Below are 21254 nucleotides of genomic sequence, written 5' to 3'. Positions count from 1 at the left end.
AACTTAAAGAAAAACAATATGGAGGGCAAACAAAAATATTTTGAAATTGAATTATTATATTATTAAGAAATCCCTCTTCTAGAGATATACCAAAAAATAATAAAATCAGCACATCACAGAGATTTTTCAAGTGTTCATTGGGCTAATAGCCAAGATGGAGAAATAATGTAAATGTCTATGATAGGTGAATAAAGAAAATGTAGTATATACATCCTAACAATTCTACATTACAGATACAAGTGACCAAGAAATATTTTTGTTTCTTTATCTGGCTTAACTACTTAGGATAATATCTTCCAGATTCATCTGTGTTGTACTCAAGCTGGATTTCCTACTTTTTACAAAAGTAAAGTAGAAGAAATAGATTTTTCCTTGTGGTGAAAGGAGGAGTGAGGATTTGTTGATCGAAGTACACCAAAATTAATAACTTCTGTAAAACTAGTAGTTATTTTAAGTAATATCGTATTGCACATTTGAAATTGGCTAAGAAGGTAAATCTCAGTGCTCTTTTCACAAAGAAATGGGTAACACTTGAGATGATAGATTTGCTATTTAGTCTGATTGTTGTGGTCACTTCACAATGAATTCAGGATGAATATCATTAATCCAAAATCCAAACCATCATTAGGTAAATATCCCAAAATCTGACAAAGCTGTATAAATAATGCACAATAGACAACTTCATTCATTTCAAGCTTATAGAGAACACTTACTAAGATAGAATACATTCTGGATTATAAAACATGTCTTAAAACTTTAAAAAAAAAAAAACTCGAAATCACATAAAATATGCTCTTAGATCACAGTGGAACTATGTTCGAAGCCAATCACACATATGGTGTGTGCCACATGCCCATCAACTTTGTTATGCAGGAGGATTAGTCAGGAGGATCACTTAAGCCCAAGTTCCTCATGCCAGTCTGGGTAACATAGCATCACACTCTTTCCTTAAAAATAACTCATGAAAATACAGTGGGTTGTCAAAACTCCAACTATGTGGACATTAAATAAGACCCTTATCAAAGAAGTCACAAGTGAAATATTTTTCAATCACATGAAAATGAAGACATATCTCATCAAAATATGTGAGGTTCAGAATACCAAGACTGAAATGAAAATGCATAACACTGAACGCATAGAAGAGAAAATTAAACAAATCTAAAATTAACATGTAGAGCCGACAGGAAGTAAGGCAAATTAAATCCAGACTAAGTGAAAGAAAAGACATAAGAAATATTAGCACAGAAGTCAGTGAAACTGAAAGCAATAACTGAATAGAAAATTTAACAAAACCATAAGCAATTTGAACACAATAATTAAGAACACAAATTGATACTATTATAAATGTAAGAGAGGAATACCCCTATAGACCTACCAGACATAGGGATAATAAAGAATTAAAGGGATAATAAAGAATTATGTGGTAACAAATTTGAGAACATAGATGCTATGGCTTATGTCCTAGTTACTTTTCCTTTTGCTTGATGAAGTGACCTGACAAAAGCAGGTTAACGGAGAGTTTATTTTGGCTCACCATTTAAGGGTACGGTCTATTATGGTGGGGAAGGTATGGTAACAGAGACTTGCGGTGGCTGTTTACCTTGCACCCGCAGTCATGGAGAGTCATGAATGCTTATGATCAGCTATATTCCTCCTTTTAGTCCAGTGTCCCACCCAGTTCATGGGATGTTACTGCCCATAGTAGGTGAATTTTCCCATCTCAATGTACCTAATCATGATAATCCCTCAATTATTCCCAGAGGCCTGTCTCTTAAGTAATTCTAGATCCTGTCCAGTTGATAATCAGCAATTACATGGAAAAGCACCACTGGGATCAGGTGAATTCATTGCTGAATTCTACAAAATATTTAGGGATGTCAAGTATTAACTATCTAAGATCTCATTCAAATGCAGACACAATCATTCCTAATTCATTCCATGAGGCTACCAGGAACATAATACTGAAATCAGAAAAGGACATTGTGAGAAAAAAGACTAATGTCTCTCCTAAACCTAGATATGAAAATCCCTCACAAAATATCACTAGGTGAACTTAATAATGTATACAAACAATTATACACCCTCAATAGCATGAGATAATTCTGATATGTTAGGCCAAGAGACATTTGGCTATCAACTAAATTAATCCAGCACCCTGACAGGCTGAGGGAAAATTGCATGATCATATGAACAGATGAAGAAAATGTATTTGATAAACATTCATTACCAGTTCATTATGGATAAAAAATACAGAAAGTAGGAACTAATAAGTTACTTAATTTGACAAGAATATCTAATACAATATCTACATATAACATTATGTAAGGAACTAACATCTTTCTCACTAAGATCAATAATACAAAAGAAAGCAAAATACTGTATACTAAGAATGATGTAAAGAACTGTCCTTGTTCAAAGATGATGTAATTATCTACACAGAAAATCTGAAAGAATCAGCAAAAATTAAAATAAGCAATTATTGCAAAGCCAATGAGCTCAATGTTAAAACATAAAAGTCAAGTTAAAAACACAGCACTGTTTGCATTAGAGTTTCCCAAAATGAAATATAAGTGTAAATCTAACAAAATGTACATATGCTCTACATGGTGAAAACCCTAATACTGATGAAAACGGCAAATTAGAACTAAGTAAATAAAAAAGTATCACCCTGTTTATATAAAAGGCTAAATGTCACTAAACCATCAGTTCTTGACAAATCTATACATTCAATGTGTTTATAATCAAAACGACATCAAACTATTGATATGTATAAAAATCAGTTATTAAGTTTATTGAGACCCAGAACAGAAGAAGCGAAGAAGAAGCGCTTTGGAAGAATGACACTATCAAGCATCAACATTTTCTATGAGGTCATCAAGACACGGTGGTATTGGTTAAAGAAGATACACAACAATTGAAGAGAAGACTCAGATATAGGCTCACAAAAATATTGTCAACTGATCTTAGACCAAGAAGCAAATACAATACAATGGAGAAATGGTTGTCTTTTTAACAAATGGAACTAGAACAACAGGACACCAATATGCCTAAAAATTATTCTAGACATAATTCTTACAGACTTCATAAAACATCAATGTTTATTGTAGCACTAGTCACAATAGCTAAGTTATGAAGGCAATCTCAGTGTCTGTAAACAGAGGAATGTGTAAAGTGGAGTACATACACAATGGAATTTTAATATCGTCTAAAGGAGAAGAAAGGTTTGCCGTTTTCAAGAAAATGGATGAAATACTAAGTGGATTAGATACTAAAATTAAGTAAATTTACTCAGTCTGAAAAAGACAAATACTACATTTTTTCTCATTTGTGAATCTTAACTGCACAAAGATACATAAAATCATGTATGAATATATGACATGTAAATAAAAGCAAAAGTATCTAATGGAAGGAAATGAATGAAAGGAATGAAGGGCAATCAAGAGGAGGTTACAGGGCTATGAGGAGAAATATGTGAAAAGTTATATTACATACTTATATAGAAATGCCTTTATTAAATCTTCCTATTAAATAAGAAAATAAATACACTAGGTAACCAAATAAGTAGGCTCGTAAATAAAAATGGCATTGTAGTCTAAACTAACATACACATTAAAAAAAAAAAAACTTTGAAAGAAGAAGCCAAAACCAAGAGCTGCTTCTAATGAACCTAAATTTATATACTTTAACTTACTTTACATGAGAAGCAGCCCAAGTTCCTCATTTTTTAATTATAGAAAAAGGGAGGAATGTTAGTATTTAGGAATCGATCCTGCTTCTGGGTTGCCTAGCAACTTACGATGTCATCATGTGTCGCCAGCCAGGTGGCCACATCTGGAAGGCGTGGTTATCTTGTTCCTTAAAAGGGAACAATCTGCCAAGTGGTCTCTCTCTTGTTCTTGGCCTCTTACCTTCTGGTCCTCTCCCCTTTCTCTGTCAGGGCACCCCCCCTCTTTTCCCCCCATCATGTCCTGCTTTCCCTTCTCTTTCTCTCCATCTCCAACTAATAAACCTCTTTCATACAAAAGAAAAGAAAAGAGAAGCCAAGCAATGCTTCCAAAGTATCATAACTTCTCAAATATTGAATTCAAAGATACCAAAACTGGAAAAATGCCGGGTGAAGATTTCAAAGTTTTACTAGTAAAACTTGATCAATGACCTCAAAGACGGTACAAGTATGTGTATGAATTCAATCTAAGACCTAAAACAGAAAGTCAGCAACAGAGAAAAACAGTCAACAAAAACAAAATTATGCACAATAAATCCCATAATGTGGTAGAAAAATTAAGCAAAGAAAAAGGTTTTCCAGGAGAAAAAAAAGAAAAAGAAAGGTTAAAAATGAAAACCTCAATAAATCAAATTTAAGCCAAAATAGAAAGCATCACCAATAGATTGGACAAACTGAAGAAAGAATATCAAAGATAGAGAACAAAGTCATCAAAATGCTGCATTTAACTTTAGACAACCAAGAAACCAAACTAAATAACTCACAGGATACAGGAACGACAAAAGATTGAAAACAAAAAAAGCTAAAAGCACAGAAATTATAGCAGAAAAACACCAAAATTTAGAGAAAAATGGAAAATCAAATATAATAGACATTTGGAAATTCAAATATACATAAATAGTGAAAAATTTCTCCTTAAAATATCATAGTCAAGATGTCGAAAGTACAAAGAAAAAATAATATTAATGGTTTTAATGGGAAAATGCTGGGTCACCTACAAAGATAAACATAAGAATGACACATATCTTTCATCAGCCACCTTAAAAGCCTGAAAAATGTGGAATGATATGTATTCAGCCCTGCAAGTAAATAACTTATCATTGAGATTGCTATATGCAATGGAGGAAGAAGATGACTCAGAACACAGTATAATGACATACATGTATTTAAAATGTGATAACAAAGCTTTTTATTTATTTTGTATATACTAACTTGAAGTGAAGAGACAGCCAACAGAATGGGAAAGAAATCTTTGCTGTACATTGTAACAGGAGTAATAGTCTTGAATATATAAAAAATTCAAGCTGGGCAGTGGTGACACAGATCTTTAATCCCAGCACCCAGGATGTAGAGGCAGGCGCAGCTCTGAGTTTGAGGCCAGCTTGGTCTATAGAGTGAGTTCTAGGACAGCCAGAGCTGTTATACAGAGAAAGTCTGTCTCAAGAAAATAACAACAACAAAAGCTCAAGAAATCCTAAACATCAAATGACCCAATCAGTAAATGAGCTAACGAAATGAATAGTCATCAAAAGATGAATTACAAATGGCCAATAAATAGAAAAAGAAATAACACTTCCCATACCATTCTATAAAATAGGAAAGGAAATGACATTACCAAATTCATTTTGTGAAGCCAGTATTATTATAGCAACAAAACCCAAATAAAAACACATCAAAAAAGACCATAAATGAAAAAAATTTTCAACAAAATTCTTGTAAATCAAATAAAGGAACACATCAAAAAGATCCCAAAACAACCATTACTTCTTGGTTGTCCAACAGAACTAGACTGTAAGACCCTATTTCTCAAGAAGCCTTTAGATACAGGACACAATTTGGATACAGGCTGGAACCTAGCTGAAAGCTTCCTCCATACTGGCTAGCATTCATAGTGCTGGATAGTGTTATGCAGATTGCTGTGGAGGAAAAATTCATCAATAGTCTTACCCAGCTATGGACCCTGTGTACCACCATTCTGACCAGCCAGGCAAACCATACCCATGGATGCAATAGTGGCATTAGTGTTCTGGTGGCAATCATTACTGATTGTATTGAGGGAAAATATATATCCGATACTATAAACCTTAGATCAATAGCTCCTAAGCTGTAAAGAGGAATCTACTACTAAATATTTTGCTAAAGGGGTGTGCAGTCAAACTAACTTCTAAATATTTGCATTTATGCCTATGGACTAGGGTTGTTCTCAGCCTTGATCAGAAAAGCCTTTAAAAAAATAGTGTACAATAGTTAAAGCAGAGAGTCATAATTTGTAGAAATGTTGACAGTAACCAACAGAACATCTATACCACCATCCCCTCCAAGGCCCAGGAAACATTGTAGTAGAGGAGCTGGGAAGACTGCAAAGCAGAGCCTGAGGAATGTCATGAAAAATGATCTTCTGGAAATGACATGGAGAGGTACTACATGAGTACACAGTAGCACTGAGCATATGCAAAAACCTTGTGCACATACATGCTGAAAAATGTAAAAGTGGGAGAAAGACTAGTTGGAAAGAAGGAGGTTAGTAGACGTTGGGGGAATAAGAGAGAGTAATGAGGGTCGGTATGATCATAATACATGATACAAATAAGAAGTCATAAAAAATTCAAAATTCAAAATGTTCAACATTCTTAGCCATTAGTAAAGTACATTAAAACCACATTAAGATTCTTCCCTACTTGACTCAGAATGTCTATCATAAAAAAAAAGTTCTGGTGAGGATATGGATAAAAGGAAACACTTATAAAAAGAAACATTTCTGTTGGCAGGAATGTAAATTAGTCTAGCCTTTAAGGAATTCTATACTGATGTCCCTCAAAAACTGAAAATAGAACTCCTGCCTACATGAGCTAGCTATACCCATCCAGTGTAGACAAGCAGAGGACACCAAGGAAGCATCTGCAACAACTGCGCATTCATATGCGTTACAGCACTGTCAACTACAGTGAAGTTATGGAGTCAACGTTGGGAAAATGGCTCACCCAGGAAAGCCCTTGACTCGCAACTCTGTGGGTCTGAGTTCAGAGCCTCAGAGTACATAAGAATCCAGGTATGGAGATTCCCAGACTTGGAAAGGTGAAGGCAGCCTTGTAGCTTTCCAGCTAGCCTAGTCTACTTGATGAAGTTCCAGGTCAATGAGAGATCCCGCCTCAAACAACAAATGGAAGGTGCGGGAGGAATGACACCTGAGGCTGTCCTTTAAAGTCCACACACAGGCATGCACATGTGCATATGTGCACCCACATACAGATAGGAACAAATATGGAATTAGTCTGCGTATGAACCACAGATTGATGAATAAAGAAAATGTGGTGTGCATACATACATATATATGTATATATACATACACACATATATACACATATATATACACACACATATATATATCTGTGTACATGCACACACACACACAGATGGAGTTTTATTTAGTCATGAAAAAGAAAGAAAGAATTCCATTCACCCAAAACTGGTGAAACTGGAGATCATCCTATTAAGAAAAACTAAATTGCATGCATAAGGATAATGCTACATTTTTTCCTCATTAGTAGAAATCTTTGTAGGTATATACCCCCCCGCGCATTCATATTTGCATGAAAATAGAAGAATCTAGAAGAAGAGAGTAAACTATCAGAGGAAGAAAGAGAAAGGGTAAATAAAGTGAGGAAATGTGAGGAAGTTCATATAAGTTAATATAGTCAAATTATATTATGTACTTGAAAGAATCGGTCTTATGAAGTATAACAGTATGTCCAATAGTATATGTCAGTGAACACTGGAGGAAATGGGAGATGGCTCAACAGGTAAAAGTGCTGGTAGCTAAGATGACGGCCTAAGTTTGAAAGAGAGAAATTATTTCTGTATATTGTTCTCTGAACTCCACACATATGATGTATGATATGTAGACATTAACCCCCGTGCAATACACATATGCACGCATACACATGCAAACTCCTACACACACACACACTAAATAAATGTAACTTTAAAAAAATTTGGGGAAGGAAGTCTCAGTCTGGTCTCTATCAAGCTATGCAGCTAAGGATTGCCTTGAATTGCTGCCTTTACTTGCTAAGTGCTAGGATTACACCGATGTACCATCATGATCAACAATAAATTAGAAAAAAAAAAAGAAAACAGAGGATGGAGCCACTGGAAAATGATTATGTCCTTCTGAATAGGGTTAGTGTTAGAGGAAGAGAGACCTTCCCCTCAGGAACTTCCCAGGGTACTTCATGTGAAGGCACAGTGAAAAGAGGTCTCTATGAACTGGAAACAGACCCCTATGAGACACTAAATTGGCTGCCACCTTGATCTCTAGGGTTTCTCAGCCATCGCTATGCTTTAAGGCTCAGAAGGAAAAAGAAAGAAAACAAACAACAAAACAAATCAATGATCCATATGTAGCCAATGAACATACTTTGCTAAACCTTGCAGTGTATTCTTGAACTTGGTTTTTCTCTTGGTTCTTAGCCATCATGCTAATCAGCATATGAACTTTCACTATCATAAGGCCTCACCCCAAGCTATGGGATTAGTGCCCAGGCCACACTAGAAAGTGAAAATGTAGGCAAAGCTCACCATGTCCCCAAAGGGAAGTTTTCAACCTCCCTATGAAACCCACTTCTCTCACCATAGCCCCTGTGGTGGTGCCAGACAACACTCTTCTGTTCTTCTAGCCACTGAAGTAAGACATCCAGTAGAAGCTCTGCCTTAGCTCACTTTTCATGTGTTACGGTGATTAACAAATTCCATTGATTATCTCCCCCAAACAGTTCCATCGGCCTCTTTTTCCTTTCCTCATCTACTGTTTTGGGCCCAAAGTCTTCTTTAAGTTTAGTTTTAATTTGTGTGTGTGTGTGTGTGTGTGTGTGTGTATACATACCACGTGTGCAGGTGTTCACAGATCAGAAGAGACTGTCAGAGCCCCCAGGAGATAGTTACAGGTGGGTAGTGGGTACTGAGCGCCAGGAACCAAATTCTTGAAGAGCAACAAGCACCCCAGCTCTCTAACCCACAACGCCCAAACTCTTGCTACCACAGTATTAATCAAGAGATTAGCCTTGTGATACCTTCCAACAAGACAGGTTTCTTGCATCTCCTCAAAAATGCTATAGAGTTTTATATATATATATATATATCGTCAACATTACATAATTCCCTTTACCTAGAATTTCTTCTCTCAGAATACCTACTTAACACCTGTTACCTTCTTAGTAAATTAGTATTCAGCTCATCTCAGACTCTCTTCTACATTTAATCGTTTCTTCCCAAAGCAACTTGATTTAAACAAACTAGACACAATGATCTCAAAATATATGTTATAAGATCCTCAAATCCATGCTTAATGGAAATCTTAAGTATTCATGTCAGAACTTTGGGGCTAAAGAACTTTTAGCTAAAATATACTAACTCTATTCTGTATTTCATTACATTATTACTTTGGTAACAACAACCTTTATCTTAATCTGAAAAGGACCAACAAAGCTCTTGTCACTTTGGGAACAAAATTGCATGTATAACCATACATTAAAAACACAAAGTAACCATAGAAAACCTCTTGTTCCCGTGCAGTAGTGTACACCGAATGTAAATCAAAACCAGGCCTCAGCAAAATTCTAATCTCTTCATGTACTAGACCTTTGGAAATCATTAAAGGGAAGAGTATGAAATACATAAATGTGCATAATAATAAAAGTATGGTTCGTTCTTGTGTCAACAACAACAACCTGTTGCCTTAGTGAGAACATGAGCTTTTTGGTGAGAGTTCCCTGTTTTGCCATTCTTTATTTATTCTAAATTTGACCTAACAGAAAGCATCTATTCCAAAAATATTTGTTGAATGAAACTGCCTCCTGATTGGTCTCCTTGCCCTCAGGCCATCTTCCTTTCTGAAATCCTGCGTATTGTTTTACAGAAATATCAGTGTGACATCACTCCATGGCCCTCAAACCTTAGCTGACTGTTCACCATCTGCTCTACATAATAGTGTTTCCAGTCTCTGACAAGGCACAAAAGAGCCTTCACATCCTGGCTCCAGACTGTATTTTCAGTCTCTTCAAGGTACACCAGCTGTTCTTGGAAAATTTTAGAATTGTCATTATGCTATGCCTTTTCAAACACGTTTCTGGTCTGAAAGGTCATCCATCCTCTTCTGCCTGAAAGGCTTTTATTAATAACGCTTAAACATTTATGGCTGTCCCTGAGCCCAGAATCATTATGGTCCTGGCTTGGTTTCTGCACCCTTCTGTTTGTTCTGAAAATATACTAAGCTAATTCTGTGGGGAGGACAGAGAGGGAGGAAGAAATGCCCTGTCAAGGGACTTACCCCAGCAGGGACTGCGGCACTATGTGTTAAGCATACTGTTCAAGCAGCAGTGAGAGGATGGGGATAGATGATCTTTAATTCAGGATGTGCTACTGTAGTGTGAACATCTTTCACATGGTGCTTGTGTACTTGTGTGTGTGTGTGGGGGGGGGGGTTGGGACAGCAGAGAAAAGGAGAGACAGGGAAAGGAAGAGAGGGCAAAACGGAATTGAAGAGAAGGTAGACGCAGTGCAGTAAGGGCAGATGGGCGGACCCACATTTCTTGGGCTTTACAGTTTTGCAGAGGTCCACCCTTGCAAGTGGAGAGCATGGGGCAGGGTTGGGGGGTGGGGTGGGCAGAGCTGGAGGAACTGTGAGCCCCACAGGCCTGGACAGCCAGGAGACCACCTTCTTCCCCACCAGGGCGGGTTCCTCAAGCTGTGATACACGCCCACTGTGCAAGGCGGAGCCAGCCCTACAGGTGGCAGCGGGTGGGAGAGGGTTCCCGCCAGGCTAGGCAGTGGAGCGCCGCACAGCGCGCCTTCCCGCCTCCCAACTGCCACCTAAGCAGTTCCCGGCCGGCGCCAGCAGGCCTGCTTGGTCGATCTTCGAGTAGAGGATGCGGCGGGGCTGGAAAATGGCTCTGTCTGGGGGGCTGCGGTGCTGCCGCCGGGTACTGTCCTGGGTGCCAGTGCTCGTTATTGTCCTCGTCGTTCTCTGGTCCTACTATGCCTACGTCTTTGAACTCTGCCTGGGTAAGTGGGGCTGGGCACATAAAGTGGGGAAATTTTGCTCCAGCATAATCGTCTGCCATATCCTTCCCACTGATGTTCCCAGTGCACTCAGCCCTGACTCTGTGGGCTTTCCTTTTGCGCCTGGAAAAAAAAACAAAAAACAAAAAACAAAAACAAACCTCTCAGTTTCCAACCTTGGGCTTCTCACAATAGTTCCCTTGAGCCGTCCCAGGAGGGTCCCACCACATTGCTGTCGCTTCTCCTCTGGGTTTTCTTATTTCTTTGCGGTATCCTCGATAATTTCCTGGCTCTTCCTACTAAACTCCACCCCCACCCCGCCTGTTACAAGGTAAACCACCTAGGCTGAGCCCAACCAACCAGTTGAGGAAGCACCATACCCTGTGTCCTTAAAGTGTCTGCTCCAACAAAGCATCCAACTAAGTGCCCCACCATTTTCCCCGCCTACTAGGATTCTTTCCATACTGGGGGATTCCTTACTAGGAATAAATAATAATAATAATAATAATAATAATAATAATAATAATTCCTGTACCCTCATATTAGCTTACCTTTTCTCCACACTGAGATCTATACTTTCTGCAGTTCTCACACACAGGGTGTCATAGTTTTCACATCTCCACCCACTTAGGATTCTCCCACATCAGAACGTTCTATCTCACTTTTCACACATTCTGTTCCATCTCACTTTTCACACATTCTGTTCCATCTCACTTTTCACACAGTGATAAGCCCTCCATCCTTTCCTTGAGATCCAGGAGTGTGAGTGTGTGTGTGTGTGTGTGTGTGTGTGTGTGTGTGTGTGTGTGTTCATGCACAAGCCGCACACACATGGGGCGTGAGTGGAAGAGGGAGGGGGGAAGAAGAAAGGGAGGGACGGAGAGAGAGAGGGAGGCTTCATATATTCTCTTTCTTATGACTCTCACGTTTCACACAATGAGAGTAGCCTTCCCCTTTCTTTCCCTGCAGGCTTTCCTCCTTTTCTGAACTCTTGAAGTGGTGTGGGGGTTCTATACAACACTCTTTTCATATGAGAAGTCCTAATTGTACCACACTGGAGTGCCCTCCAGCCTCTTCCTTTTTCACTTTGTAAAGCATTCAACTCCTTCCCATTACAGGACCCACACTATTTCTGACACATCACACTAGTGACCCTGCTTTGTCAAGTTATGATCATGTCTCACCCACTGTAATCTCATACTAGAATGTTCTCTTTACACTTCAAAGAGTTCCCACAATCTTTCCCATATCCCTTTTTCTAATCCTGACTTATCCCTGTTATCTTTTCTGAGAAACACTCTCCAACCCTTCCAGTCTTTTCCCACTGTTCCACATTCTGTCACTATCTATCTCCAGTGCTCATCATTGTTTCCTCTAGGAGTGTGCTTACCCCCTGCTTTCTCAAGGCTGGGAAATCCAGTTCTTTCTTGTTGAAGTTTGTAATGCTTTCTCTCCTTTTCAATGAGAATGACATTTCTAGCTTATTTCTTCTTAAGCCTCCTCTTTAATGAGGCTGGTCTTTTCTTAGGCCCTGTCCTGTCACAGGAATCACTGTAGTCTCTCCTTATTTACAGCCTGATTCACTTTGTATATCCTGTGCTTTCAAACTCATAATTTACAGTATCTCACAACACAAAACCCAAGACCTTTCCTTTTATTTCCCCCCCCCCCCCACTTAGATTTCCTTGCCTTCAGTCCCCTCTCTATTATATGTGATCTTCTAACATTCTCATAAACTCAAATTAGTTTTCATAATATATCCTGGCACCTCTCAACAGAAATTTCTCATGAGCCATTGAAGAATTCCCAGATCTTTGCAACTGAGAGCCCACTAATACCTATTATCATTACAGTACTTGCCAGTATATTAGCAGGACCCTTATACTTGTGACATGTAATCTCCCTATTATAATTCATACTTGTTCTATCAGACATTCCCTTAAATCTGTCTTCCATTTTTTATTTCATTTATTTCCTCATATCATCACTTCTTGCCGTAAATATTTAAGTTGGTGTGCTACTTTTCAGCCCCAGGACCAAACTAGACTTACAGACACCATCTCTTACATGTTTGAGAAGGAAACTATACTCTACCCTTACACAAATTTGGGTGAAGTAAAGTGACCCTGTTTTTCTGATATAAGAATGACATTTAGTCAACTCTATACATCAAGGTTTGACCTTCTTAGTGATGTTATGGAAATTACAGAAAAGGTTTTTAACAATAAGTTTTGTTTGTTGCCTTTATGGATAGATATTTAGGCTTTTTTCCTTTACTTCATCTCAGTCTGGTATTAAGGTGCATTAATTAGTCTACAGTACTACTGGAAAGTTGCCCTGTTCTCAGATCTTATCACTTTGGCTTTTTGAATGATTAACTAAGAGGTCAAAAGTTCAACTCCATTGTCCTGGTATGTACATTGCTACTAGGAACAATGGCCCATCATAAACATGATTAAACCTATGTTTAAAGTCCTTTAATGCTGACTTACCTGAGATCAACAAGAAATCACGTCAAAAAGTAGTGATGATGATAGTTAATTATTACATCTGACTTACTTCATGCCAGAAAAAAGTACTCACTACTGCAGCTATATTAACAGTCTATATATCACCTCATTTAATCCTCACAGCTATATAGGGTAGGTTCCATTATTATGCCCACTGTGCAGATACCTAAACCGACTCAACCAGAATTAGTGCAAATAGGCAGGTGTAGTGGTACACACTTCTTGTTCCAGTACTTGTTTAGTAGAGGCAAGAGGATCAGGAGTCCAAGGCCATTTTCAGCTACATAGAAAGGTTGAAGCTAGGCTGGGCTACATAAAACCCTGTCTTGCACCCCACTCCACGAAAAAAAAAAAAAAACAGTGCATATAACTAGTTTTCTTTAAGCATGTCATACTAAAAGCTGCTGGAAAGCTTAGGGTTTCTTTTGCCTTGTTAAACACACTGTCACAGAACTTGTCGTATGCAAGGCTTTATTTCTAAGTGATTAAGCACACACATGCAGGCACAGACACATGCATACAGAACACTATTGACATTTATGAGGTACATACTATCATTATGCCCAGTTTGAACACAAGTAAACTGAGGAATGGACTGGTTACATAGTCTACCTGAGATTATAGAGCTAGTAAATTGTTGAATTTCGATGGCAACACAGACTGTATGGCCCCTCCGTCCATGCTATTATAATATTCTCAACTAGCACAGAGGTCAAAACTTGTGACCCACAAGCTCAGAATAACCTGAAAATGTACTTTATTTGGATTGGACAGTGTTTTTGTTTTTTTTTTTTTAATTTTTGGTATCAGAATTATTTAAGCTAAGCTAAGCAACTAAAGTTAATAAAATGTAAGCAGGAAAGTTTCAGTAAAATGAGCAATAGCTGACCTCTGCGTCTGGCTACAACATTCTATGAAGCCATCTTCACTTTGAAATCTTAAATGTTTTCTAAAGTTTTGTGTGCTTGTGTGTGTGTGTGTGTGTGTGTGTGTGTGTGTGTGTGTGATGTTTGGAGGGGTTGTTATGCCTAAGTCTTGAAGACCCCAAAGACCACCAAGGAGCTTGATTCTGATGCAAACACAGTAGGGGTCTTTTATTACAAGCTCGAGCTCGGGCCCACACTATCACTGATGTAGTGGTTCTCGAGTGCAGAGCCCCAAGCTCAGGGAGAGAGAGTTTTTTTTATTTAGGGTTACAGCGAGGTTCAGGGAATTCCAGCTTGGCAGTTTTATGACTGGTTGACATTTAGCAAATATCAGGTGTCCAGAGGGCCAAAATGTAATTGTTTTACTCATTCTATTGCAAAAAACATCTGAGTAAACTTCAGTTATTCCCTGATTAGCTGTCGCTAGGGGTGATGTTTAATCATCATCATTACCAGAGGTGAGTGGTCAAAGCATATTTTTGTGGGTTTTTCTCCTTTTTGAAACTGGAGTTTATGCCTAGGTCATTTAACCTTAAGACGAAGTTTATTTTTTAGAAATGGGGTTACACAGGCCTCACACTCCCCCACTTCTCATGGTCATGTGAAGGCCCAATCATGGGTCTTCCAGATATGATCCCTTGGTGTCCTCCAGATTTACCCTTCCATAGTGGGATCTGAGTACCATTAACTGTATCACTCCCGAGGGTTCCTTTAAAAAAGCTACCATGTATTTTAAAATGTAAGGCCCAAAGGTAAAAAGGAAAATCAAGATGAGTGGGGGTCCCTGCAGGGTGGATATAAGGGTAGTAAGCCAAAGGGAATTATTATACCAGGATTCAAACCATCTTCTAGAATCCTCTTTCTCTTTCCTGAGTTTCTCTAGACTTTGTCTTACTCTTGCTGAGGATAACCTAATCACTCCTGAGTGGTTTACATAAGAGCAAAATTCCTCTCTTAAGGCTGTCACAGACCCCTGCCATAAAAACAACAAATCTAAGCCTTTTTTGTTTTGTAACTTCTGCCAGGGAATCAACATTCTTTTCTAAATGGGTGATTAAGTTCTCAAAGAGTTGAATATCTTCATCAATATTTGCCTTTAAGCTGTTACAATTCCGGCTTTGTACAACCAGTGCTTGCAATACCTGTTCCTGCTCAGCTAAGCCAGTCCCCAAGATAATAGCTAATGTCAGAGATAGAGGTTCTCTGTCATATCTAGCCAGTGTACCCCGGTGAGTTCCTGGACCACCTCTTCTTCAGGGTGGTAGGTAATTCATGGGACTAGTTGGACTAGCACATAGAAATATTGAGTAAGCTTAACTACTGTTCCATTGACACATGGGGCCAAACCTGTGGAGCGTGCCAACGATGCCTGTACTGAAGGCACCAGATATGTGGTTGTCTGGTCAGAGGACAATTGCAGCGTATGATTACAGAGATGCTGATGTAAGGATAGTACATGTTCCACACATAAATCTTTTCCTGTTGCTGACTGAAGGGTGAATCTCCCTTTATTGCCATCTGCACCCATTGGGGTTGGTGGAGAAGTTGATAGTGCCATTAAGAACAATGCCCTCATAATAGGGAGGCTTTGAATTATAGCAGAACCAGCAGGGCTTTGTAAGGTCTGGTCTGGAGTTGTCAATTGCTTGGTATGTACTAAGCATCATTTGGATTTCTGTCTGTTTTGGAGGGGCCTAAGCAGAGAGGTATTACAATGCTATTAGGGTGGAGAATCAATTGGGGCCTAACAGTAGTGGTTCTGGTGGGGGCCAACTTTCTGTTATGTCACTTGGCATTATAAGAACCCATTTCCTTATGCCAAGGATCCCCTGTTAGGTAGAATGGTAGGCCGACAAATTTCTCTTCTTCTGTAACTTTCTTCACACTGACATTAGTATGAAGATATTGGGGGCCCAGGAATGATGAAAAGCTAGTCAAAAGCTGGGCAAAGGGGTACTTATCAAAACCATCTAACTAGAGATCCAGTTCAAGAGACAAGCAACCATTGCATCGCCTGGACTGGTTCACTTCAGCTTTCAGCAAGTTCAGATCTTAGCTCACAATGCAATCCATAGCTGATCCCTGAATGGAGTCTGCCAGCCCGTTGAAAATCTGCTGACACAAATTTAGATTAGAGACATAAGTTAAAGTTTGTCTAGTAATTAGGGAAAGTGAGGAATCCCAAGATCAAGGGAAAAAAATCCCATTTCAAAATCAAGAGAGTGTGCTCATCTGGGGTCCATTTGAGCTTTGGCAGATCCAGGTCTTATGACTTTTTGATTTCCTGAAGTTCATATGAATTTTAGTTTACAAAAAGAAGTATATTAATATCACCATTGTATTGAGATCCATACTTCAGAAAAAGCAGGTAACAGGTGTCTGCAAGACAGCAGGAGTAGATTCATGCTAATTAAGACCTAGTAAAAGCTACAGCTTAGGGTTAAAAAGCATGAGTATTTTCTTCTCTAAGATATACACATTGGACAGAGATGTTTTAGCATAATTAGAAGCACAAGACAACCAAAAGGAAATTAATATCTGGAACTTGTGACTGAATAATAAACAGTCAGTGTTCCATCAGCTTATCAGAACTCTATTGATCAAAGTCAAAACTCTGAACCTTTGAAATCTTATAACAATGTAAGCAAAACAATAGCATGGAAGGGGAAGAGAAATCTGAAATATCTTCCAGTTTTAATATGCAGCCTTAAATTACTTTCTTATATCATTACAACTTGCATTCACTTACCTTAAAACACCTTAGACCCATAGACACTTTATAACTTGTATTTACAACCCTTAAAATACTTTCCTAGACCTTCAAGTTTTTTTAGATCCTCACAACTTAAACTTTTATATCCTCAGGCCTTTCATAAACTTTACATCTTTCTATCCAGTTATTCAGCATAGGACACAGGCAGTTAACATGAAGCCTATGAGCAAGGTAAACCTGTTTGCCTTTTAAAATGAGAGATCTAGTACCTGGTAGTTCTAACTAGCTAATGAATTGACTAATGAAGTAACAGTGGATCTAACTGTCTGCTCTTTAGCTGCAAAGCTACCATTACCTTAGCTTAGTCATCAATGTGATCGGAGACCTGAAAAGGATAAATTATAAGCTAAATGAATTTAGGTACCAATCAAAATAACAGAGGTGACTAGTCAGTCCACCACCTAGGCAGTTGTTCCTGGCTCCCATGCTTTCGTGGCACCACAAGCAGAGGCAGGCCGGCCATCAGGCCCAGACGATGAGAGACTGTTTCTGTGGAAAAGAAGAACATGAGAGACTGGCTTCACATTGTTTTCAGCAACTTGAAACAATGACTCTGCAGGTGTCCACAGTTTTGTCCACAGTTTAGGCTGAGACCTAGAGGTGGACCACTTGGGGCAGTCTTGCCCAATGGTTAGCATATCACAATCCAGAATTGAAGTCCTCTGTCGTTGTGCCGAAATTTTCTTGGAGACCTTGGGGAGCAATTGCTAGGATTTTGAGACTCTCTGTCATAATAAGGTTACACATGTTAAAATGCCATATCCCACAGATCTCTGACAAGCTTGAGGGCCAGCATATGAGTTACTCTTAGTCTCTCTTAGTTATCTGCTCTAAATTGCATTCTGTAAAACAGAATGTTATAATCTCGAATTCTGGCACATTCCATAGTTAAGTGTTTTAGGACCATATCTATTTCAAGTAGATCAACAAACTTTGTAGTTACCCATCCTAGGCTTAACCTTGAAAACATAAACAAGAGACTAGGTAAAGCTCAAACTTGTAACCAACTGCAGTCACTAGCATAACTTTAAATATATTTCTGAACTAAAATCAAAGCAAAACATTCAGTCATAGATACAGTTCACAGAGGAACTGACAAATCTTGCTGATCCTACCATATTGCATTATAAAGACTGAACATCAAAAGTTTAAGGGACAGAAGTTGCACTTAGTGCTAAACAGGGATCTGAACATAGTTGGCAGCCCTCAACAAAGATGGAAGTGTACCATGACTCTCCCACAAACAAGATGGTTGCCAGTCATGTGACTGCCCTTAGTTGAGATGACAGTAAAACCATGGCTCCACCCTCTTTATCTCTGAACCAATATAGTAGCCAGCCACATGTTGTGACAGGTTGTGGTGGGCAATTTAAAACATAGCCCATTAGGTATTGCTTCTGTTTTGCCACCTCCCTTGGTCTAGCACTGTGGAGCATTTACAGTTTCCCATTCTAACCACATTCTAACATTGTAATCAAATAAGTTTTAGAACCAACTACATGATAGAACATTATAGAACAATTTTAAAACTGTACTTGAACTATTCTGGCCATACCAAACCTATCAGCCAGAAAGAAACAGCATTAATCTATTCATTCAGAAACTAGAAGCCAGGGACAAACTTCAAATCTGAATAGACCTTCAGAAACCACAGTTGAATCACACAACTTGCCTCAAAAATACAACCCCGAATTTCATATATATATATTCCACAAAGACATTATTCTAAAATACCTGATAAACTTTAAAATGTTTCATAGCCTTAAACACATTTTTTTTAAAAAAAATCTGTTTTGCAATATCAAAATAAAGTACCCTTTTTAGGAGCAAAGTCACAATTTTCATAACCATAATTTTAAAAGCCCAAGCCAAATTTTACCAGTGTAAACAGTTCAATCTCTAAAATCAATACTAATTTAAAATGAGACTTGTCTTCTCAGTCTAAAAGGAGCTAGGATGATAAACAGAATTCATTACAGCTAAGAGGTTCTGTATTTTTTGCCCTATGCCACACCAAGTGGCAATTTCAAGAAGACAGAGTCACATCACATGGCAGGCCACATAGTTGCTGTTTAAAAACATCTGTGTTTCTATAGATGTTACAAACATACACACACACACACACACACACACACCACATCACACACATATACATGTTCTAAAGAGTTTGAATTTGAACTTTAAACATATCCAATAACTGTTAATCTATAACCAAGACATACAGAGCACATTAACCATCTGAGAGCAGTCAAAAATAAACATGTAGTGGCCATACATACATTTAAAATAGACAGACAAAACTTTTCTTACTTCATCTAGCTGTAATTTCAAGCACTTTGTTATCTGTGGAATCTAAGTAGGAGTTTAGAACTTGCTTAGCAGTTTTGCCCGGGTTGTCACACTATGCAGCCACCTCTTGGTATGCCTCTTAGCCTCTGACCTCTCATGCTGACCCTGGGAAGAGATATGGGCACCACAATGGTGGAAGTTGGCCACTACCATTTCCCCTCTCAGAGGCCAGAGCAGCAGCCAAGCTCTGCCAGACCAGAGGCCACAGCAGTGGCAGAGGCACCAAGCTTGGGGCTCCACATACTGTAGCCATCCCTTGGTGCCTCCTCACCACTGCCACCACCAAGAGCCTGTGGAGTGAGGCTCGAGACTTCCTGAAATGGGCAAGAATTAAGTCTAGGGTGTTAGAAGGAATCTGTCCCATGTAGTCAGTCTCAGTCACACACACATACACACACACACACACACACACACACACACACACACAAAACAGGCAGTAACACACAAGACAGTCAACCAGAAAGACAGACAACAGATCCAACCTCTCTTGCAGCAGAGAAACCAAAAGTAGGACAACAGGAAATTACTGCACTACACACCTTGGCTGTTGTAAAGTCCAAGTGACATCTCTAATGAGGGGTTTTATGGACGGAGAAGCAGTGCTCAAGATCTGGTGAGGAAGAGTCTGGGATAAACAAACATAAAAGTCAGACATTCAGCCAGTGGTTTGGGGAGACAGACCTTCCACCTTAGACCATGACCAAGTTCATTTGTAACTTCCTGGAGAAGACTCCAGGGCTGGTGACCCCTGCCATGACTTTACTCAAAGTCTTGATTGGCCTTATTTTGCCAATACTTCAAGGTTGAGCTGGTTCCTCCAACCCCTGCTGGAATCCCCACAGCTATTCTGAACCTGAAAAATAATTAAAATCACTAAAACTGGTAGCTTCAAAAAGCTTACAGTTAAGGAAGCTGTGCTGAATGGTTTGGTGGCCACTGAGATGTGGTGTGGTTTCATACAGGAGAGATCATGGGCAAACGTGGCATCATTGACTATGATGTTTGAAGATCAAGGTTTAACATCTGATTTTGAGTTCTTACTTGAGTGTTCTTGGACCATGTGTAATGAGACTGCTATCTGAATAAAATACTAGCTGTTGAATATCAGTGATTTCTCTGTCAACAAAATGAAACAAAACAAAACATAAAAGGCTGAGGGATTCGGGTGAAGCCAGTCCCTACTGATAGCAAAAGGTTGCCAGGTCATAAACTACATTCTTTCCCAGCATTCCGGGTGGGAAACAGGTAAACATCTTCCTTTCCTGGTTTCCCTAGTGCTTATCTCTATGCACAAGGACCTTGTACCCTCTACAGTTAAGTAGAGATTTCATGATGCCTGGGGTAAAAAATATATTTGGAAAAGTATAATGTCCAGTCTTTACAAATTGCCTTTGTGTTGGAATTTCCTCTAATCATCATGAACTAGGCTGTTTATAACTGTTAAGCTCCCTCTTCCTGTTTTTTAATTCCTAAGTCCAACTAGAAGTAAAAGCTTGGAGTTTTGCAGGGCTTTTTTGCACAGGCATAGTGTTTTGAATGTCTGCATGCCCTTCTCAGTTCTGTAATACACATGGTAACACTTAAAATCCTCATCCCACCACCTCTCTGCTGTGTCAACCTTTGTGAACAGGCATTAGAAAGACACAAGTCTATGGGTGAGAGAGGATTACTTGTCAGTACTGGAATTAAACAATGTGTATACAGAAGAATGAGTGAGAGCAGGGAGTTCTCCAGATTGAGCACAGCCAGCTTTAAGTAACTGCAGGACTCATACTATGTAATGAGATTAGTTTATAGGACTCACACGCAGAAGGCAGAAGTAGAATATGGGTAAAAAGATGCAGACTAACAGTGTAGTTATAATAATGAGGAAGATAAGGAAGAGAATGAGAAGGAGCAGCAGCAGCAGCAGCAGC

The 21254-nt window shown here is 38.8% G+C and overlaps 1 protein-coding gene and 1 pseudogene across 2 annotated transcripts in view; both read left to right on the top strand.

The window, feature by feature from the left end:
- The first annotated feature begins 10590 nt into the window (after positions 1 to 10590).
- Positions 10591 to 21254, top strand: part of Zdhhc15 (zinc finger DHHC-type palmitoyltransferase 15) — a 139032-nt gene continuing 128368 nt past the window's right edge. For both annotated transcript variants that reach the window (XM_055592528.1, XM_055592518.1), the window contains exon 1: positions 10591 to 10783. In XM_055592528.1, the coding sequence (XP_055448503.1) occupies positions 10648 to 10783 (136 nt within the window). In that variant the 5' untranslated portion in view covers positions 10591 to 10647. The remainder of the gene's footprint in view (positions 10784 to 21254) is intronic.
- LOC129665713 (ATP synthase subunit g, mitochondrial-like) lies at positions 20035 to 20344 on the top strand (annotated as a pseudogene).

Source organism: Psammomys obesus, unplaced genomic scaffold (assembly GCF_907164565.1).
Source record: "Psammomys obesus unplaced genomic scaffold, mPsaObe1.curated_primary_1811, whole genome shotgun sequence".
NCBI classification, from domain to species: domain Eukaryota; kingdom Metazoa; phylum Chordata; class Mammalia; order Rodentia; family Muridae; genus Psammomys; species Psammomys obesus.
Note: the sequence above shows the minus strand (reverse complement) of the source record. Positions and strands in the feature narration are given on the sequence as shown.